We start from the raw sequence: 23,433 nt of genomic DNA, 5'->3' as shown, positions 1-23,433 counted from the left end.
GGAACGTCACCTCGCTGGCGGGGAAGGAGCCGGAGCTTGTGGCAGAGGCTGAGCGGTACCGGCTAGATATAGTCGGACTCACCTCGACACATTGCATTGGCTCTGGAACCCGAGACCTGGAGAGGGGTTGGACACTCTACTTTGCTGGAGTTGCTCCGGGTGAGAGGCGGAGGGCTGGGGTTGGCTTTTTGTTAGCCCCGAGACTCTCTGCCTGTGTGTTGGGGTTTACCCCGGGGGACAAGAGGGTAGCTTCCTTGCGCCTTCGGGTCGAAAACGGGTCCTGACTGTTGTTTGTGCTTATGGGCCAAATATCAGTTCAGAGTACCCACCCTTTTTGGAGTCCCTGGGACGAGTGCTAGATAGTGCTCCATCAGGGGACTCCATTGTCCTGCTGGGGGACTTCAATGCTCACGTGGGCAATGACAGCTTGACCTGGAGGGGTGTGATTGGGAGGAACGGCCCACCTAATCTGAACTCGAGCGGTGTTTTGTTATTGGACTTCTGTGCAAGCCGCAGTTTGGCCATAACGAACACCATGTTCGAACATAAGGATGCCCACCGGTACACTTGGTACCAGGGCAGCCTAGGTCACAGGTCGATGATAGATTTTGTAGTCGTATCATATGACCTGCGGCCGTATGTTTTGGACACCTGAGTGAAGAGAGGGGCGGAGCTGTCAACTGATCACCACCTGGTGGTGAGTTGGATCAGATGGCAAGGGAACATGCCGCGTAGACCTGGCAGACCCAAACGCATAGTGAGGGTCTGCTGGGAACGCCTGGCAGAAGAACTTGTCAAGACGGTCTTCAACTCCCACCTCCGGCAGAGCTTTGACCACGTCCCAAGAGCAGTGGGGGACAGTGAGTCCGAGTGGGCCTTGTTCCACTCTGCGATTGTCGAGGTGGCTGTTGCTAGCTGTGGTCGTAAGGTGGCCGGTGCCAGTCGTGGTGGCAACCCCCGTACCCGCTGGTGGACACCAGAGGTTCGGGGAGCCGTCAGGCTGAAGAAGGAGGCCTACAGGGCGTGGCTGGTCTGTGGGTCTCCGGAGGCAGCAGACAGGTACCGGATAGCCAAGCGGGGTGCAGCAGTGGCAGTTGCCGAGGCAAAATCTCGGGCGTGGGAGGAGTTTGGTGAGGCCATGGAGAAAGACTATCGATCGGCTCCAAAGAGGTTCTGGCAAACTGTCCGGCGCCTCAGGAGAGGAAGGCAGCAACTCGCTCACACTGTTTACAGTGGGGATGGGGAGCTGCTGACGTCAACTGAGGCTATAGTCGGACGGTGGAAGGAATACTTTGAGGAGCTCCTCAATCCCACCAATGCGCATTCCGAGGAGGAACCAGAGCTGGGAGGCCTGGGGATGGACTGTCCGATCTCGGGGGCAGAAGTTGCTGAGGTAGTCAAACAACTACACAGCGGCGGAGCCCCGGGGGCGGATGAGGTTCGTCCTGGGTATCTCAAGGCTATGGATGTTGTAGGGCTGTCATGGTTGACACGTCTCTACAACATTGCGTGGTCATCGGGGGCAGTTCCTAGGGAGTGGCAGACCGGGGTGGTGGTCCCCATCTTTAAGAAGGGTGACCTGAGGGTGTGTTCCAACTATAGGGGGATCACACTCCTCAGCCTCCCTGGAAAGGTCTACTCCAAGGTACTGGAGAGGAGGGTCCGATCGATAGTTGAATCTCAGATAGAGGAGGAGCAATGTGGTTTTCGTCCTGGCCGTGGAACTGTGGACCAGCTCTATACCCTTGCAAGGGTGATGGAGGGGGCATGGGAGTTTGCCCAACCAATCCACATGTGCTTTGTGGATTTGGAGAAGGCTTATGACCGTGTCCCCAGGGGCACCCTGTGGGGGACGCTCCAGGAGTATGGGGTGGGTGGCTTTCTGTTAAGGGCCATTCAGTCCCTTTACCAGAGGAGCGTGAGTTTGGTCCGCACAGCCGGTAGTAAGTCGGACCTGTTCCCAGTGAGGGTTGGACTCCGCCAGGGCTGCCCTTTGTCACCGGTTCAGTTCATCACTTTTATGGACAGAATTTCTAGACGCAGCCGTGGTGTGGAGTGTGTCGAGTTTGGTGGCAGGAGAATCTCGTCTCTGCTTTTTGCGGATGATGTGGTCCTCCTAGCTTCATCCAGCTCTGACCTTCAGCTCTTGGTGGGTAGGTTCGCGGCCGAATGTGAAGCGGCTGGGATGAGGATCAGCACCTCCAAATCTGAGACCATGGTTCTCGACCGGAAAAGGGTGGCTTGCCACCTCCGGGTCGGGGGAGAGGTCCTACCTCAAGTGGAGGAGTTTAAGTATCTCGGGGTCTTGTTCACGAGTGAGGGTAGGAGGGATCGGGAGATCGACAGGCGGATTGGTTCGGCGTCTGCAGTGATGCGGACGCTGAGCCGATCTGTCGTGGGGAAGAGGGAGCTGAGCCAGAAAGCCAGGCTCTCGATTTACCGGTCGATCTACGTCCCAATCCTCACCTATGGTCATGAGCTTTGGGTAATGACCGAAAGAACGAGATCGCGGATACAAGCGGCCAAAATGAGTTTCCTCCGTAGGGTGGCCGGGCTCAGCCTTAGAGATAGGGTGAGGAGCTCGGACATTCGGGAGGGACTCGGAGTAGAACCGCTGCTCCTCCGGATCGAAAGGAGCCAGTTGAGGTGGTTTGGGCATCTGGTCAGGATGCCTCCTGGACGCCTCCCCGGGGAGGTGTTTCGGGCATGTCCTGCCGGCAGAAGGCCCCCGGGTCGACCCAGGACACGTTGGAGAGGTTACATCTCCAAGCTGGTCCGGGAACGCCTTGGGGTCCTGCCGGAGGAGCTGGTGGACAAGGCCGGGGAGAGGACGGCCTGGAGCTCCCTAGTTGGGATGCTGCCCCCGCGACCCGGACCCGGATAAGCGGAGGAAGACGAAGACGAAGATTAATAAAGTATTTTTGAATTGAATTGAATTGAATTAAGCTCATCCAGAGTGTTGGGTCTTGTGTCTCTCAACTTTCTCTTCACAATATCCCACAGATTATCTATGGGGTTCAGGTCAGGAGAGTTGGCAGGCCAATTGAGCACAGTAATACCATGGTCAGCAAACCATTTACCAGTGGTTTTGGCACTGTGAGCAGGTGCCAGGTCATGCTAAAAAATGAAATCTCCATGAAGCTTTTCAGCAGATGGAAACATGAAGTGCTCCAAAGTCTCCTGATAGCTAGCTGCATTGACCCTGCCCTTGATTGTTTTGTTTTTATCTTTTTCCGGTGTCCTGTCTGGCTGTGAAGCAAACAGTATTAATCTCTGAATGCTAGTAATAAGCCTTATAGATTTTACTCTCAGGTGCAGCATCAAAGCATCTGCTTTAAGTGTCATGCCTGATACTTAAAACTTTATTGTTATTGTTTTTTGAATGATTCTTGAAACAATCAATGATGAACAAGAGTCTACTTCTAGACCTGCAGAAAGGGGACACACAACAATACAACAGGAGCATTATGATAGGGTTGGGCATCGAGCATCGATTGGAACCGGTTCCAACTGTTCATTTTTCCCGGAATCGCTCAACGTTTTTTTTTTTTTTTTTCAATTCCTAGTTTTGATTCCTAGTATGCCGACGGAAGAGGAATAAGCGGCCGATCTCCATGAAAAATAAACGTGATCTGCAAATTGTGATCAACGCTTTTCAAAGCTGATCACACCAGCTGTCTGTGTGCAGCACGAGTCCCCCCTCCCCCAACCCAGCGTGCAGTGGCCAAATATAAACAAACGCGTCTGCCAAACTTTTACACTGTGATGTAAACTTTAACTCCTGCAGCGTAAAGGAAACTTGTTAAATGCGTCAACATGGTGGATTTAATAGAAGCCTTAAAGAACAAACTCTGGCTGGTGTGAGGTGAGTTTGTCTCACTGCAGAAATAAAAACACACACGTGAGCGTCAGAAGACTGATCAATAACCTGTAGAATAATTAAAAGTCATCATGCTAGAGCAGCTTCTCTGTGATGGACCACACCAGTTTCTGCCACAATAATTACAATAATAATAATAATAAATCACACACAAAGCTGTGAACATTTTAATTTCCTTTCTGAACTATTTCTGTTGAGAGCTTTATTGTTTAAAATCTGTTAGATTGTTACTGACAGCAGCTACATTTAAGCTCCACTTTCTGTTCTGACTGAATGCTGCTGCAGCATGGAGGTGTAGTTCTCAGTCATCCTGGACATGATCATCCTGAGAGTTTTAGCTGAAAACAGCTGGATGTTTCTGGATACGTTGGAGACATTTAGCCTCTCATCCCAGAGGCTGCTTCCAGACTTTGGTTGTGGTCAGAAACAAACACACTGATTGTGCAGCAAGCCTTTCTTTTTTTTCTCCAAAACATGTTTTTTGTCTAAATGAAGGTGATGTTATTGTTCATAGAATTAAAATTCATGTTGAGGTTAAGATTATTTCATCAAGTAGGACCTGTGGTTAGCTGGCTCATGTAAAACATGTCATGTCTTCAAAGAATCGGAATCGGGAATCAATAGGAACCGGAATCGAAACGAGGAATTGGAATCGGAATCGTTCAAAATCAAACGATGGCCAACCCTAAGGAGCAAGCTATCACTGCATCAACTTGATGAAGAAATGTAAAATCAACATTGTTTTACTGAACAATCACACGGTAATAAATCACAGTGCATTTAGTGCCAACCATTGCCTTAAGACATGTGTTGAACGTGCTCAAGTCCATACTTATGAGAGCACCATGTGAGCACCTGTGTGCGTACACGCACTTGTATATGTAAGGTTTCTCTATAGGAGCGTCCAATAGAGAGCGTGAGGGGCCACAGATCTGCCCGCCAAAAGATGCATAAATGATGGAGGAAGCTCCAAGTCCCAGAGATCCAGGAGCTGCCCCAGAGCACAGGGACCCAAGGAGGTCGCGACCAGAAAAGCCCCTGCCCCCCCAAGAGGCACAGAGGTTCGCCTCGGGGGGTCAAAACCAGCAGCTGGCAGAGTCCCGGGAGATATCAGCAGCAAGCCCACAAGCCCGCCGCCTCTCACCCCCCAGCCGGCCGAGCCTGGGACCCAACAACCCGGGACCCAGGGACGACCATCCCCGCCGGGGACTCAGCAGAGCCCAGGGACCCAGATCCCACCAGGCAGCCACCGGGATTGATCAGGCAGATGCCAAAAATCATAAACCCCCTGACACGGGAGCCACAAACACTCAGGCAGACCAAGGCACCACACTCCACACCAGGTGTGGCGGGAGAGGGGAGACAAAGATGTATAGCATCAAAAGAAGTCCAAGGAGAAGGGAGGAGTCCCCTGCCAAATGCCATTGAATGTGCTCACTCCCAAGGCCCTAAGTGTGTGTTTGCGTGGAATGTCGTTGGTGGAAGTGTTTAAGGAGCAAATAAAATTGGGGGGCAGGTTGCCACAGGAATGCGGAAATGGGGTCCATATCCGCACCCCCTGACTTGTCCACCCCCCAAGGTCCTATGTGCATGATTGTGTGATGATGTGAGGGAGCAGGAGGAGAAAATGTGTGGGGATGGGAAGGAATGACTGGTTGGACTTAAGCCCTCCAAAGAGCCAGCTCCCCCACTGGCCCTAATAGGCATATCTGTTGCCAAAATTCCACCCAGGGCATGGAGACCCCAGCCCATCTTGCCAGGGCCCAAAGCAGCAGCATCACAGGGCCCCACGGAGTCCGAGGGCACCAACCCAGCCCCACCCTAGCAGAATATCTTCTCCCATCCCTGCATTTGCACAATTTCCAGAATATATAAGACATAGGATAGCCAGGTAAGGTTGGGTCCTTCACCTCCTGCACATCACCCTCCCCTGTGATGGAACAGCAAAGGAGCCAAGGTCTACCCAAGGCCCCGGAGCCCGGGCCAGGCACTGCCGTATGTTCCTGTCCTTGCCCTTGGTAAAACACAGCGGACAAACACCAACAGCTGACATGGCACCCCAGACCATCACTGACTGTGGGTACTTGATACTTGACTTCAGGCATTTTGGCATTTCCCTCTGCCCAGTCTCCCTCCAGGCTCTGGCACCTTGATTTCCGAATGACATGCAAAATTTGTTTTCATCTGGAAAAAGTACTTTGGACCACTAAGCAACAGTCCAGTGCTGTTTCTCTGTAGCCCAGATCAGGCACTTCTGCCGCCGTTTCTGGTTCCAAAGAGACTTGACCTGGGGAATGCGGCACCTGTAGCCCATTTCCTGCACACGCCTGTACACGGTGGCTCTGGATGTTTCTACTCCAGACTCAGTCCACAGCTTCCGCAGGTCCCCCAAGGTCTGGAATTGGTTCTTCTCTACAATCTTTCTCAGGGTCCGGTCACCTCTTCTCGTTGTGCAGCGTTTTCTGCCACACTTTTTCCTTCCTACAAACGTCCCACTGTGGTGCCTTGATACAGCACTCTGAGAACAGCCTATTTGTTCAGAAATTTGTTTCTGTGTCTTACCCTCTTGCTTGAGGGTGTCAATGATGGCCTTCTGGACAGCAGTCAGGTCGGCAGTCTTACCCATGATTGCGGTTTTGAGTAATGAACCAGGCTGGGAGTTTTTAAAAGCCCCAGGAATCTTTTGTAGGTGTTTAGATTAAATTAGTTGATTCAGATGATTAGGTTAATAGCTCATTTAGAGAACCTTTTCATGAAATGCACATTTTTCGAGAAAGGAATTTTGGGTTTTCATGAGCTGTATGCCAAAATCATCAATATTAGAAAAAATAAAAGGCTTGAACTACTTCAGTTGTGTGTAATGAATCTAATATAAATGAAAGTCTAATGTTTATCAGTACATTACAGAAAATAATGAACTTTATCACAATATGCTAATTTTTTTTAAAAGGACCTGTAATTTATGTGTGGCAAGGTGGAGAAATGAGGGCCCAGGCAAAATTAGATAAAAAAAGTTCCTCTGCATCTTCCTCATCAAGCCACAAGTAATCTTCTTCAGAAGACAAGACTCTTAACCTTAATAAAACAACCATATTCCTGTTATACAATGATTTTTCTCCTTGCGCAGATTAACTCAAATCTTAGAACAATGAATGTTTTATCTAAAGTGAATTTAACAGGACTTGATTGCTTGACAGTAATAATGAATCAAAATAACAGTTTATTGTTAAAAGCTATTATTTCTGATCTAAAATACACCAAACAAGTCTACTTGATGACTTCATGATGATTTTATTATCAGTCATGTCACATATTATATTAGTATATCAACAGTGACAGTTATATCATACTTAAGACCACATAGTAAGCAAAACAGTCTCTTAGAAAAGATGTGATGTCAGAGGACCTTGATGACACCTCCTACCTTTCTCCTGGTCTCTGATCGGTCCAACACAGACCTTAAAAGATAGAGACAAACTCTGTTCCAAGAGTTCCAGTGAGTTTTCTTTGGAACTGGAACATGGCAGGGTGTCTTCCACAGGACTGGAACCTTCTCCTGGGCCAGGCTGAGGTTGAAGAGGTGCTGCAGAATCCCACAGAGCTGCCCTGCACAGGCCTTTAGTACTCTGGGGCTGACACCATCTGGACCTGCAGCCAAGTTCCTGTTCAGTCTCTCCAGCTGCCTCTTCACCTGACTTCTAGGGACAGATAGGTGGGAGGGGGAGGTAAATGGGGCAGGAGCATCTGCTGACTTGGTTGAAGACAGATTTATAGAACCAGAAGAGTCAGTGACTGTGTTAGAGGACAAAAGAGCTGGCGTGTGACAGGAAAATGTTGGATCAGAGGAGGATGGGATGTCTGATTGGCTCGAGACGGGCGTGGAGTTTGCTGGGTTTGTTCCTGAACTGAACCTATTCAATAACTTGTTCAGTTCATTGGCTGTGTCCAGGCTGCCATCTGTGTAATCCTTCCTCTGCTTGAAGCCTGTGATCTTCTTCATCCCTGACCAGACATCTCTGATATTGTTCCTCTGTAGTTTGTTCTCCAGCTTCTTCCTGTATGCCTCCTTGCTGTCTCTGATCTTGATCTTCAGTTGCTTCGGTATACTCCTCAATAATCCCTGTCTCCCTCCTTGAAGGCTCTTTTTTTCTCATTTAGCAGATTCTTCGGTTCACTGGTAATCCAGAGTTTGTTATTAGCAAAGCATCTCCCTGTTCTGGTGGGTATGATGTTGTCCACACAGAAGTTTATATAGTCAGTGACACATCCAGTCATGGCATTGATGTCCTCTTCATATCCTTGGCAGAGTGTCATCCAATCTGTGGTCTCATAACAACCCTGCAGGGCTTCTTCAGCGTCCTGTGACCATTTTATCACAGTTCTTCTTGTCACAGGTTGCCTCTGAACAAGTGGTTTGTATTCTGAGCAGAGAAAAACAAGATCTGAATGTCCCAGAGGAGGTGTTGATTTTGGACATGTATGCATTATTTACATTTGCATAACACAAATCCAATGTCTTGTTTTCTCTGGTGGAGCAGCTGACAAACTGTTGAAATGTTGGAAGTGTAGCAGAGAGCGAGGCATGATTAAAATCACCAGATATAGCCAAATGGGTTGCTGGGTTTGTAGCTTAGTGACAAGAGTTCAACATTTGGGCTGCAGAGTTGACATTTCACTCAAACATGACTTGGATGGCACCATCTGTTGTTGACAAACACTGCCACTCCACCTCCTTTTCTTTTCCCGCTCCTCTTCAGATCTCTGTCTGCTCGTACAGTCAGGAATCCTGGCAGAGAAAGACGCTGGAATCGGGGATATGGTCCTGCAGCCACGTCTCAGTGAAACGCATATTACTGCACTGCCGATACTCTGGCTGAGTCCTTGAAAGGGCTTGGAGTTCATCCATCTTGTTGGCCAGTGATCTCACATTGCCCATTATGATCGATGGAAGAGATGGTTTGAATTTCCTCTTTCTCTGTCTCCGTTTTGCTCCTGCTCTGCATCCACGCTTCTTGCGTTTTAGCTCATTTGGGATTTGTGGCTTCAGTTGAGGTATTATTTCAGCCTTTCCAGTGTTAATCAGCTGCTCCCGATTGTAAACCAGCTTGTTGCCATGGTTACGCATCATAACAAGTGCTCAAAAAGGGAAATAAGTGAAAAAATAGCAGTAAAAATCCTCTAAGCTTCACAGCACCAGAAACAGAAAAGTAAAAGGTCCAAAACATAACAGTTTTTCTTAGGACGCTAGAAGAAAAAATGTTCAAAAAAGGCAAAACTTACATGTAGTTAACAAAGCTACTCCAACATGCAGCCACCCAGAGCAGCGCGAGAATTGGAATTCATCAGGCGCTAACCAACCCGACCGCCTCCAACGGGTAGCCAGCATTCTCTTTTCTGTTTCACAAACTTTCATCATCCCCATCAGGGCCACCACACCAGCAACATTCCTAAGATGAGGACATCTTATATCCCTGTTGTATTTTTGGGCCAGTGTGATCTCATCAACTATGACAGTGGTTCCCAACCTGAACGGTGGGCGATGAGGAACTCAGCTATGGAGTGAAAGTTTGACAACATAGAGGCTGTCAAAATAATAACAGGCAGAATTTTTACCAGGTGTTTGACTTAATATTTAATTTAACTCAACACTTCCTTTTAAAGTGAAAGAGTTTATAGGAGGATTACAACTAATGACACAAAGCAGCTTTGGATGAACTGAAGACTGATGCATTTGGATTGGAACGACATTCCTAACAGACGTCACTTTTAACAAAACGACTTCCTGGATCAAACTGAATCACAGTTAAACAGTATCAGAGGATGAGCTACTTTTGAGGTAAAAATGGTTGTTCTCACCATTATCCCACCCACATTAGAAATAAATTATGTCCCACTTACTGACTTCTGTATTTTTACACTTCAGTCCCAGGAGGCATGCTTCACCTGTGATCAACTCAGCAGTCTCAAAGCCGATTCAAAAATAAATTTTTAGATCAACTGTACTCATATTTTGCTACATTTTTAGTGGTCTCTGGTTGGAATAAATGCTTTGTAAGTAATTATCTGGGGGAAAAAAGCTCTGGTGCGCCTGTTTGAGGATATAGATACCAGCTGGATGAGAAAGTCGCAGAACACGGCTGAATTTCAAGTCTTATTTCCTGATATTTGGACAACTCGCCTCCGATTTGCTAACAGCAACACGACTCTAGCAATGACTCCTTTTGCTCTGCAATGTTGATGCTTTATCTCCACAAATAACACAAGCCTGTAGGAGTTCTGCTGTGTGGTGGATTTGTTAATGCTAACAGATAGCCTTTACTAGATGTTCTCTGCTGTTTCCTGGATACTAAAACAATAGCCTTCACCGTAATGTTTCAAACTGGGTCAGCCCATGAATGTTAACTCTCTGGAGTCAATCCACGTGCCAGGCGTGTGATGGCGAGCTGGTCGCATTACTCCCGTTATTATGCAATCAGGAAACCACTTAGCGTCATGATTACATCTTGTTTTGACAAAGAGGCCTTAAAACTAAATAACAGTTGTGATTTCACATGTTTCTCCAAGTAAAAGTAAAACGTTTAAGGTAAACAATAAAAAAAAAGGTGCTTTTGCACATTCGAGCTGTGGCAGATGCAGAGCGAAATCCTGCCAACGGAGCTTGCTGTCTGCTCTCTCCCTGCTTTTCACCATAAGCTATAGGACTTGGGAGTCAGGAAAAAAACAAGACCAAACTTATCCTATAGGCTGAGATATGAACCAGATCACCCAATCACAAAAGCATTTGTAAATAGTTGCTAGGTGCAGGAAGGGAAGACTTTCTGCTTCAGGGAGTGTGCTTGTTGCTGCTTCCAAGTGGACAAAGTCAAGAAGGACACCCACTGGTGTTACTTTGAGGCTTGGCACACATAAACTGTGGTGTCTGGTCATGACACCTTCTTTGTAAATATATGTATATAATGTAAATGCAAATATATTATGTATATAATTTTGTGACTTGCTAAACCTGGTCCTGTCTTCTGCTGGACATTTTTGGAAGTAGCAGGTAGACAGAAATTCTGGAACTCCATTTTCAGTAGTTTTACATGAAAAATGCCTGAGACATGCCTTGCATTTTGATTAGGGATGGGAGATAAACTCATGTTTTAGATGCATCGAGATGCAAACATGAATGATTATCAATCGATTTTAAAAAAGTAAAAAATCAATTTTATTAATGACAGGGTGCCAAAAGCGGAACTGAGCTAAAAGGAAGTCTGGAGCTTGGATGGAACGGTTATTATATGTACAGGACAACTGAGGAATACGGCCAGCACTGCCAACAATAAAAGCAAGCGTATGGAATTACTTGAGTTTTTATGAGTTTGAGGGGAAAAGGGACCTGGACAAAAGCCATTTAGGTTGTGTAAAAAAATACTGAAATATTTTGGAAACACAACAAACATGAGAAACACCGTTGATTGTTTTCACTCGGAGGAGGAGAAAAAGATGCCGGTAGCTGCGGCTGCCGCCACCAAACCAGAGAACTATTGAGCAGGCGATGTTAAAAATTCCACCAAACTCAGAAAAGGCAATCAGAATTACAAAGTCCATAGCAAGTTTTACCTCAAAAGATTTGCGTCCATACGCCTTTTTTTTCCTGTTTTATACACTTATTTATACATTTAATTGAAGTTCTTGTCAAGGGTATTTATACTCAAAATTTTGTTTTCTAATCGTATTTATTTTTTGAAAAAGAACAGTTATTCATGTTCAAATCAATTGGACATCCAGCATAATTTTGTTTGGAAGCTGTTAATGACAGCACTTCTGTTCTTTAAAACATTGCACTGATACTTGTGTTAATAAAAGATATTGGAAGTAAATTAATGTTTCATCATTACAAATGTTTTTCGTAAGCACCACTTAATCACTTGGCAGCCAGGTGAGGGAGGAGAAAGATGCATCAATAATCGGAGCTCCCTGAATCGTAATCAAATCGAATCGTGATGTTCCTGAAGATTCCCACCCCTAATTTTGATGCAAGAAACTTGCATTTAACAGTTGTTTGCTACATTTGGCAATTTGGCTTTTGCACCCACACCCTATAGTTTTATTCTGAGAGCTGAAAATGGTTCGTTACAAATGTTTGTGGTTTTCACTGCAAGAACTGTCATTTTTTCTACTCGGATTTTGATCTTTGTGTACGTTCAGGTTCAGTGTGCTAATACAGTATGACAAAAAGAAGAAATGACTCTAAATTCACATAGTCGAGGTTGTGCTAAAAAGAATGATACCAACAAGGCATAAACAATGAAATATAGATTAAAATATAAAGGTGAACACTTAAACTTGTCAAATTGGCTAATTACACCGACTCCAGAGGGTTAAGTAACAGTGTGACGTAGATCTGTGAGAATTTTCTGAATTAAGCCTTTTCATCTATTTTCTGTCAGAAGCTAATTCAAAAGACTATTTTCATGTTCAGCTTGCATGAAAAACTCAGTGATCAATCATTTTGAAAAATAATAATTAAAACGTGATTTCTCAGTGAAATTGCTCTTTCATGTTAGTGAAACAGTGGCCTAGTGGTGGCAGAGTGGAGCGTTTGCCCTGGGCCTGGGAGATCAGTGTACAAATGCAGTCAGGTCATGGCAAAGACTTTACAAATGGGACCCAATGCCTCCCCGCTGACGCTCAGCTCTGAGGGGTTGGATTGGGGGCTTAAACCAACAAATAGTTCCCGAGTGCAGCCACAGCTGCAGCTCACCGCTCCCCAAGGGGATGAGTCAAATACAGATAAGTAATTTCACCAGTGTGAGATGATGAATAACTAGGCTTTAACTTTGAAATATTTAAAATCTCAGAGGAGGAGCAGTTGTTCTCATAATGAATAACATAACATAATTTTTTAAGTTATCATCTACCACATCAAGTCTTCAATACCTTGTCACAATAAAGTCAAATGAATAAAAGCAGCTGCTACAGACATCATGATATCCCACTTCTAGGTAGATGCATGAAAAATCAGGGGGCCGGCTTTCAATTTCTATGGAAAAAAGTTGTGTAGAATGAGTAATTATACTTATGTCACAATGAGTGACACAAGTGTGCAAAATGACTGGAAGCCATCAAGCAAACATATGAGGAGTTTTTTATACGGATCTTCTGGGGTTTAAGTGAATACTTTAAAACCTCACAGCAGACTTTTCTGCTTTAGGGAAGAGACATTTTTTAATTCACTGACACATAAAAGCCACCTGATTACTGTTTACAGGAAATAGGTTTTTCTTTCTTTCTTAAAAATAAAAATAAAAACAGTAAATCAATGCACTTTAAAAAGAACACACTCACAAAGAAACTCTTTACTGCAGTATAATTTAGGTCAGCGCTCTTTGAACACAGTGGGGAAAAAGTAGGTTGTTATGTAATGCAGGTTATGGTGTTTTCCAGTCTGCTCATGCATGAGTGTTTACTGGGCTCACACATGCTTCTGCATGTGCATCTCTTTCTTTGTTTGTGGAACAGAGTGAATGTGTCCCATTAGATGCTTTAGCACAGCAACTACTAATTAATGTAACGCACACACACACACACACACACACACACACACACACACACACACACACACACACACACACACACACACACACACACACACACACACACACACACACACACACACACACTTGTGCAGAACCACAGTCCCATTCTTTCACTCCCATTAGTCCATTCACTCTGCTGTGATGCCTGAAACTTCAAAGGAACCTAGACCTGTCACTTCTAATGATGAGAGAAAGTTGACTGTAGCCTCGAGCAACAGGGCCTCGGAGACATGCCCCCACTAAAGGGGGGAGACAGACGGGCGACTGGGAGGCTGAGGGAGAGGGTTTTAAAAGGAAAAGTGCTGTGCAAAGGAAAAGAAACTGGATTTATAAAACAGGAGGGTTGATTAGGATGTCCCGATCCTAATCCCTGGATAGGACTGGGCCGATTTTTTCATATTTTTCAGTGATCAGAGATCGGCAATTACAACTGACGAGTCTTGCAGAGCTCCCGAAATAGACTATGAGCACGTTAGCATATGCTACTTCTGAGGGAAAATTTCCTGTAAGGGGCTCCTTTTCTGTGTGACAGTCCTCCCCGGTTTGCGGTCAGGTTTTCCAAAAGAAGTCAACAAATGGATGATGAATCAAGCGGCGAGTTACATTTCTCAAGATGTCTGGGACACTTATCAAATTGCTCTCCTCTCCTGCCGGCTCGCATGAATTAAAATCCTTCCAGGGAAACCTCAGAGTCTGCTATGAGCTCGTTCATTCACGTCTCTGTAAAAAACATCAGGCTGTCAGTAGTCTCGCTGCAGCTAGCCCCACCGAGCGCCCAAATTCCACTACCTCCGCTCCGGCACCAACTCCGCAGCAAAATCGGTCCCGTTGTAGTCAATCAGAGCTATTCCACTACTGCGGCCGTGCTGCGGCAGTGCGGCGCACCTCTGTTCCGGCGTCCGGCAAAAATAGAATCGATCCTATTTTTGCCGGACGCCTGAGCACCTCAGCAGTCAATGGACAGGAATCACAACCGCCCAACAGGAAAGGGAGCAAGCACAGCTTCCGTTATTTCACAATAAATCGATAAACAAAAGGCATTTTTTGTTTCATATGCAAAGGTTTAACAACTTTTAACAACTATCAATGGCGGCTGAAATTTAAATGCACAAAAATAAGCCATAAATACAGTTTCCACTATCAAAGTAGACATACTTTGTTGATCCAAACACTGCTGATCTCTCAACACAAATGATGGGCAGATTAAACAGTTCATTTCGATGCTTCTCCCACACAACGGGTGTTTGGATATAACTTCCGCGTTTATTGCTCGGACTGTATCGCAAGATCTCAAAAATCCCACGCATGCTTGTTTGCGCACCTCAGGTCTCCGCACCGGAGCGGAGCCGTTGTAGAGCAGGTACCACTAAATATTGAGTTCGGAAGCGAGTGGCTGCGGAAGGCGGGGGCGGACCGGAGCGGAGGTAGTGGAATTTGGGGGTAAGAGCTCGCCCATTTTATTGGTGGGAAAGCGGACATTTCCCATAATCACGACGGGTAGATTTGGCCAATATCTCCATTCCCACTCTGGAGCTTAATTCTGCTGCATCTTTGTTTCTCGTTTCTCCGTAATTCAGGAGGCAGAACCGATGTTTCACGTGGAGAAGTTAGCTGATAAAGAGACCTAGCATTAGCTGCGCCCACCTTAAGGGCATTAAAACACGCACAGAAGAAAAAGCAAAGAGTGAAAAGAGAGTAACAAAGCGAGAGCTGCAAATACTGGCTGCAGTCCACCTTGTGCTCTTTGTAACTGAACGCGATCTGTCCTTTTTGGTACTTTGGAGTCCATCTTCACATTAGCAATTCACCGCAAAATAAAGCTACCGGTAACATAACATTCTACATCCGGTCTCAAAACAGGAAGTTGATTTCATGGGATTTACAACAATAATGGCAATGCCTGTAACTGAAATTAGTCTTAGAACGTTAACTTGAGTCACTTGCTAAAAATATTTTTCAGCTTCATAAATTTCAATAGTGAAGGCAAACTACCGGATCGGGACTCGAAATCTAATCGGATTTGAAGTTAAAAGATCGGATCTGGATCAGGAGCCTAAAATGCTGATCGGGACATCCCTAGTGTTGATTTTATATCAGACTATAACAAGATTCAACAACAAGAATCAAAATGTGATTTATAAAAGGACGAGTGCAACACAACCAAACTTACCAAGCCAGCTTCTGTTCAAGTAGACGGAGACGAAGACAGGAGGAACGGTGAAGAAGTCCACCACTGAGTTGACCTCCAGCCAGAACCACAGCTTGTCACTGGCTGCTATGAACTGTCAGTGAAACACACAACCAGGGTAGACAAGAATGGCATTTAACATGACATCTAACTTTTAATTTTACACAAAACGCCATCACAAGCTGTCACTTGAAGCTGCAGTGTCAGTGCTGACATACAGTTTAAAACAACAAAAGATCCCCCCACCTTGCTGAGTCATAGTAACGGATGGCAGTGTAAGCAGCTTATGAGTTTATTTATTCATTCGTTCAGGATGCCAAGCTTGCGTTTGCACTACTTCAATGCTGCTGTGACATGACAGCCATGATGGCTGTGTTCTTAAAACGGTTTCAGTGAAACTAAAGGCATTCAGAGTGGGCCCTGGGAGTAGCCCTGGGAGAAAAAGGGCTTTTGACAAAATTTGTAACAAAAAATGTAGTTTTATATGTTTCCATGCAACACAGTACACAGTGCAACGTGGATACACATTTCTCTGGGTGCAGGCGTGAGTGTAGATGCACAGGTGGCTTACCCGCAAGCCAAAGTAAAGAAGAAAGAAGACGTTGAAGGCCATGTCGATCTGTAGAGTAAAATCGTTGTAGAAGTTTGGGCAGGATTCTATAGGACTGGAACAAAGAAGCAAAGAGAAAAAGAAAAAATAGATCATTGTTCTATGAAACTGATGGTAAAACAATTATACCTCCATCCATCCATCCATTTTCAACCTCTCCCTAGCCAGCTCCTCTGGTTTGAATCCTAAGGCGTTCCCTGGCCAGCTGAGAGACATTGTCCCTCCAGCGTGTTCTGGGTCTTTAGGTTTCCTGCCAGTTGGACATGCCCAGGAAACTTCACCAGGGAGGCATCTAGGAGGCATCCTAAACAGATGCTCGAGCTACCTCAACATGACTCCTCTTAACGTGGAGGAGCAGTGGATTTTCTCCAAGCCCCTCCCGGAGGACTAAGCTTCTCACCCTGCGGAGAAAAGTCATTTGTCCGCTTTTATCCATGATCTCATTCTTTTGGTCACTACCTAAAACTCGTGACCGTAAGTGAGGGTAGGAACGTAGATCGACCGGTAAATTGGGAGCTGTCACCATTACAGATCGGTACAATGCCTGCATAACTGCAGACGCAGCTCCAATCCACTTGTCGATCTCATGCTCCATCTTTCCTTCACTCATGAACAAGACTCTGATTGGGGCAGGACCTCATCCCTGACCTGGAGAAGGCATTCTACCCTTTTCCAACTCAAAACTATGGTTTCGGATTTAGAGGAGCTGATTCTCATCCCAGCTGCGTCACACTTGGCTGCGAACCGGTTCAATGAGAGCCAGAGATCCTGTTCCGATGAAGCCAACAGGACCACATCATCTGCAAAAAGAGACTCAGCCCTCAGGCCGAAACGGATCCCCTCAGCACCTTGGCTGCTCCTAGAAATGCTGTTCATAAAAGTTATGAACAGGCAGTTCTGAACAACAATATACGTTTAAAACATTTACCCATATTTAGATATAATTTCTTTATTAAAATATTCAGCCCTAATAATTTAATAGTACAGTTTCAGCAATCCATTATATTTCCTCCATGGAGTCTCTGGGGTTCTTGGAGTTAGATGAAAAGACTGAGCTGCAGAGTCAATCACATGCAGATGAAACGGATGAAAAAGTACTGAAACTCGTAGCTGCTTTGATGTGACAGTACTTTCAGCACAGATGAATTATTCAGTGTCTGTCAGACTGAAGTATTTCCACAGATATTTCTGCAGCTGAAGAGAATGCAAGAGAGAGACACTGTTGCTTAAGAGAAAAAACGGGCACATGATGATAAAAGAGTTGTCTCTCATAAATATAAGCCATTGTGAGATAAAGCACTGACAAGCTGGGTGTTTTTGACCCACGTGTTCACATGAAACAAGAGTAAACATTTCACAAAGTGTTAAGTAAGTAAAGGGGTTGTCAACTGGTGGGCCTCGAGCCTCATCAGTCCTGGCAGTGTGGTGCTTTGGGTCCATAAATCATTTTACGTAACACATGGACAATTCAATTTAAGAATGAATGTCTTCAGCACATTAACCAACCAGATGCTGGTTTAAAGCATGCAACAAGCACCAACACACATTGATACACAGCAGCAGGAAGGGCTTAGTACACATATGTCACAACAAGCTGGTGCAGTTTTATGCAGTAAGACTTCTTGTTAATCTCAGTGCAATGCAGATGTCTTTAACATTTAGTTTACTACTAGGTGTAGATTTTTACAAATTGTTCTCATTTAGCCCAAATGTAGTTATGTTTTGGCCTAGAGAGTTGGCTAGTGTTTTTATTCAAAATGATGGTCCTTTCTGCTTCTTGCTTATGAGACTTCTAAATTTAGAGTAGTGTTTAAAATGAATACTACATCCATAGGTAATGGGCTATAAGAAGTCCAAATGAGTTGATTAAAAGGGCATGAAGTACTTTTGACATCCTGTGGTTAAATCTGGGCTCTAGCCAGTTATGGCTCAGTGCTCCTTTTAATATTCTGTCCACAATGCTGCTGTTTTTTGCCTGCCAGTGTCCGATTACAGACCCCAGCGTTAGCTGACTAGGCAACACCCTGGGCTCACTGATTGTAAACAATGACAACATCCCTCTTTAAAGCCCCAGAGTGTGATATTTTTACCAGTTTACTATCAAATCCTGTGTTTCCAGTTCACAAATTTGTCCTTTTTCACTAATATTTCTCACCAACATCTATTCTAAATATTCCTCTCAACTTGAAATTATACATTTTAAAATACATAAACTGTGGTCGACGCTCCATGGTCATCCACCATCTTAAAATACAGTAGCTGTTTAGGGACATGCGAGCTCAATGTTAGGCATTTGGACTATGACAGTAACCTGAAAGAACTAGCAGAGGGCAGCAGTGCGCCCTGGAAGCATGAAGTCTCGTAATTCAACTAAGAAATAGAAAAGAATAGCCACATTGTCGCTGTAATTTTAGTTTGAATAAAAAAACTATTAAATCAAAAGACAAAATTTGTCAGTTCGTCATCATGCCCAACACAAGGAAGCTGCATATGTTCAGGCCCCTGCCCGCTATTAGGGACGCCAGCCTCCGATTAGTGTCTCTGACTCCCAAACTCACCTCAAGTTGTTCATCCATCTTTTCCTAGTACCAGAACTCCCGATCCGGTCCCAACGTGTCTGTACCAGAACTCCCGATCCGGTCCCAACGTGTCCGTTCCAAAGTACTTCTACTCAAGTCTCCTCTCTTCCCGCAGCCTGCTGTCTCGCCCAACACGCTCCAGCGCTCATGCGCTAGCCAGTGGCTAAATCAGCATTGTTTACTTGATCTGCACAGCACTTTACTAACAGCGATGTAGTTCTCCACGCGTTACAGAGTCGCTCCGACACAGAAGGCTTCTTCTCAAGCTTTACCTTTAGACTTGGTCTCCTTTTGCTGGTAATCTGTGGGAGTTTACGCACAGCATACACAGTGTCTCCCCGGCTCTAGCCATGGCTAACTAGTAGCTCGTGATGCCCATCTCCACCACGCCAGCCGTGAGCAACGATTAGCTGGTGGATAAGTCAGCATTTTTTACTTCATCTCCATCGTGTCCCCGGCTCACCAACACTCCTTCACCAGCCGTGGTTAACGATCAGCCAGTGATCGCTCCGTATCCATATAAGCTGGTAGAGGCAGCCAGTTTGTTTACATTGAGGCGCTGTGATCCAAGTGAAATGGGTGTTGCGGGAAATTATGTTCCCCTGAAATATTCTGTTTCCCTTCGGCAGTCAAGAGCAAATTTTTCCAAATCCACATAACTTATATTGTCCAGTATGAGGACTAAACTACCTCAAATTAAAGATGGTTAAACTGAGTGAGATTACATCCTTTTACATTACTTTCAAAAATGGTCAATAAGCCTGCTGCAAAAGAGTGAACAAGAATGTTTTTACTGTATCTTTTTTATTGTTTTTAGGAGGAAATACAAATAAAAATCACAAGCCTAACATTATTACATTACATTACATGATTTTCCCGTAAAAGTTTATCACAAATGTTGTGAAAATAGGCATAAGTGTGATCTCCCGACACAGGGGACAGAATATTTCTGGGGAACACAATTTCTCACAACACCTGACCTCCTGGCTGACATCGCCCCTCCGTGTTTGAATCGTGACCGCTTCAAGAACAGAACTAGCCTGCTTCCTTCAGAACTGGCAGGTTGATAAAACAGTCATGATTATAAATGCTTTTTTAAAAAGGTCGAGTAGCTTGTTTTAAGCTTTGTGTGGGTTAGACTAGACAGGTTGGAAATTGATTATACAGTCAAACTCATGAGTGAGCCACCGTAGCTGCAGTACTTTCTCTGAACTGCATGGCGCTAAAGAGTCGCAATTTTTCATCCTCATTTCAATGGATTTCACACACGGGGCCTTTAAGGAGAAAAACAGGCCTGCACCCGACTAAGAAGAGAGAAATCCGTTTCAAACTAAGCTTCCTACCAGCATGATTGAGACGTTAAACTGTTGTGATGAATTTTTTGTTAATTTCTTACTTTATGTACCTTTAAAGAACAATAACATCAGTAAAATGAGAAGTAATACAAGTAACCTATAATTTATCCTCATTCTTTGATTTCCATTTTTACCATTTATAAGCAATCACAAGTGTACAATTGTTTAATGGTTTTGTAAACAAAAGAATTCAGAAAATGCCATCTGTTTATTACTAAATTATCAAAAACATGAATAATCAAGGACCCTTGAGCAAGTTTCATCACTGACCCTTTACTCAAAGACAACTTCCAGAGTTAGAGCGAAGCTAGGCTTTATAATCTATCAATTAACATCACATATCATGACATGAAGCCTCATTTTAATGGTTAACTGCAAAGGCTTGAGGAGGGAGATCCAGCTGAATGGTCTGACTAGAAAATATCCCGAGGACCGAAGTGATCTTTGAGAGGATGTATAATTATGTCTCAGCACTATAGCGTGTGCAGAATGACTCAAAGTAATAAAGCGATTGAGTAAAAAAGTGACTGTTTGGGTCAATTGTGGTTCCTTATTTTAGGAGGTTTCTGGACCATATTGATTTCACTCTTCATGAGGTTCAAAGAACAATACTCCATTATTACCACCACAAGGATTACTGATCCATGTGCATGGCCTTTGAATCAAACATGCACACTGCCTTATAATAAACAGTGTACCTGTACTCATTTTCTTTTCTTTAAATTTCACCATTAGGTTCAAACAAGCCACATAATCATCCACACAAAGATCTCGCTTCCTTTACATGCTTGGATAAAGCTTACAGAACTTTTATGCACGTCTATTCATCCTCACACACACAAAGGCCAATACAGGCGTGCATGTATAAGCATGAATAGCCGTATATGCACAAATGTACAGATGGTGCACACTGAAGACACCATTTGGAGTGGTCACTGTTGTATTTTACCTCAGGCCCAACTCTGGCCTAATTCTGGATAATGGCTAATCTACTGTCATGTGACCCAAAGCATTCTTTTACGGGAAAATGGGAGCGTGGCGGCATTGGACTCTCAATAAGTTTGTCTTAATTTTGCTTCAAAGTACAACGTAATGGCTTTTCGGAACATTGATTAATGTTAAAGGAAATATTTAAACAAAGGAACTGTAACGTCCTGCAATGGTCAGTTTAGGTACAGTCTGACCTATCTATTCTAGAGTATTCTATTCTATTCTGAGCGATGCGCATGCGTCAGGATCAAGGACGGGGAAAACGCCGAGCTCTGACAATGTGTTAAAATTGTGGTGTTTTATCTGGAAAAAGTGACTTTAAGGTTGGTGGATCTGAAAGATAAGACTGTTGGCAGTGTCATACCCTCGAAAAAAACGAAACTGCCGCGCCAACAAAAAGAAAATTACGAAGTGGAAGTGTCTCAACAGGTGGGACAAAGTGACATGGCAGGTGCGTAAGAAAGCAAGTAGCTGTCAGAACTGACACGATCGATGATAAGGAAGGAGATGAGTGTGCTGGTTGAAAAACTTAATACCATCACGAATGATATTTCAACTTGGGTAAGAAGACTGGGCAAAGTAGATGGAACCTTGTCTGATATGGATACCCGCATAATAAAGTTGGAAGCGGAGTGCGGAACACTGGAGAGGAAAAATGCAGAAATGATGGGGAAAGTTGAGCGGCTTGAAATGGATAGCCGTAAAAACAATCTCTGTGTTTTTGGATTACCAGATGAGGTGGAAAAAGGCAAGCCAACAGCTTATATGAATGAACTATTTAAAGATTTATTTCAAGGAAAGCTGGCGTCTGAGCCTGAAGTGGAATGGGCGCACCGGATTGGACAAGGGAAGAAAGCGGGTGGAAGAGGGCTGGTTGTGCACCTGCAAAAGTTGTCAATGAAGGAGAAGATTATAGAAGTGATGAAAAAGGAACGTGTCTAACAAGTACGAGGAATGAAGTATTTTTCCGGATCTGACAAGGGAGATGGCAAAGAAACGGGCTGGTTTCTGGGAGATCAGAGCTAAACTGAAGAGCGCAGGAGTGAGACACGGTATGGTCTTTCCAGCTATGCCAATCCTAATTTTTAAAGGAGAGACAAAAAAATTTCAGGAACGAAGTGAGGCTGAGATGTACTGTAAAACTGTGATTGAGCCTGAACTTAAAGGAGCATGGGGCAGGATGAAGAAACGAAACTCATTAGCGACGCACTCGGCGCTGTGAGTAACTGCAGCCCGGCACGAGAGCGCGCACAAACTCTTCACTAGAAAAAAAAGTTTCAGTGATGTACAGCGCGGCTCGAACAAGGCACCGTGTCGAGCGATGAAGTAAGTAACATTGTTACTTTAGTCTAATATTTGTAAAATTCCATAACAACATTAGCATTTTAATTTAGCCATGACACTCGTGATGTAAAGCAAGTGCTCCTTCCTATGAAATATTCATAAGCCAGTTTTGTGACTGGCGAGCAAGACAGTAACATGATGCTACTTTATCAGCATAAGGCTTTGTGGCTGCAGGTGATTTCTGATGTTTTTAGACAAATTACAGTTATTATTTTGCACTAAGCTTACTAATAAGCTAATGTTATTGTTTATACATCATGTAAGAACATCCAATTTCAAGTCACTGACATCATTTGTGAAACCAATTTCATTACAGGACAGGCATCACAACAATGTAAATAAGAACATAAATATCAATGTTTAGTTCAAAAAATGCATCAAAATAAAATCATAATATCAACAAGACCTACAGGGTAATACAGTCATTTTTATCATTACTGTCATTGATTTTCAGGAATTCACATTGGAAGGAGTGATGGAAGACAGTTCAGATGGGGAGCATGTGCCCGAGCCTGCCACAGACTTTGATGTGTCGTGGGAAAGTCTGAGACCAGGGGCTAAAGAAAAGGGGAGAGGAAAAGGTCGCTCCGAGGGTCAGGGAAGGACACGCTCAAGGGGTGAGGGCAGCAGGTTGAGGTCCAGAGCTCCTTCAAGAGGACCAGGGCGCCGGGGCAGGCAGCGAACAGCTTTCAGAGAAGAGGACCGAGACCGGCTTGCACAGCTGAGAGCTGCCAGTATAGCTGAGATGCAGGTTGGTTGTAGCCATTTGTGTAAAAAAATAAAATAATAGAGAGATGCCAAAAACGAAAACATCACTCACTGGACATATGAATCTAGTCATGTAAACATATGCTCTTTAATTTCTAGACAGCTTTACAACACCTGAGCCAGGAGGAGAGAGATTAT

At 44.5% G+C, this 23,433-nt stretch overlaps 1 protein-coding gene across 25 annotated transcripts in view; it reads right to left on the bottom strand.

The window, feature by feature from the left end:
• The window catches only part of kcnma1a (potassium large conductance calcium-activated channel, subfamily M, alpha member 1a), a 209,374-nt gene that overhangs the window by 86,014 nt on the left and 99,927 nt on the right, over positions 1–23,433 (bottom strand). For all 25 annotated transcript variants that reach the window (XM_015944934.3, XM_054750364.2, XM_054750361.2 and 22 more), the window contains exons 4-5: positions 16,221–16,314; positions 15,632–15,743 (exon numbers count right to left, since the gene is read on the bottom strand). In XM_015944934.3, coding sequence (XP_015800420.3) covers positions 15,632–15,743; positions 16,221–16,314 — 206 coding nt within the window. The remainder of the gene's footprint in view (positions 1–15,631; positions 15,744–16,220; positions 16,315–23,433) is intronic.

Source organism: Nothobranchius furzeri, chromosome 12, assembly GCF_043380555.1.
Source record: "Nothobranchius furzeri strain GRZ-AD chromosome 12, NfurGRZ-RIMD1, whole genome shotgun sequence".
Lineage (NCBI taxonomy): Eukaryota > Metazoa > Chordata > Actinopteri > Cyprinodontiformes > Nothobranchiidae > Nothobranchius > Nothobranchius furzeri.
This window is presented reverse-complemented; position numbering and strand designations above follow the sequence as displayed.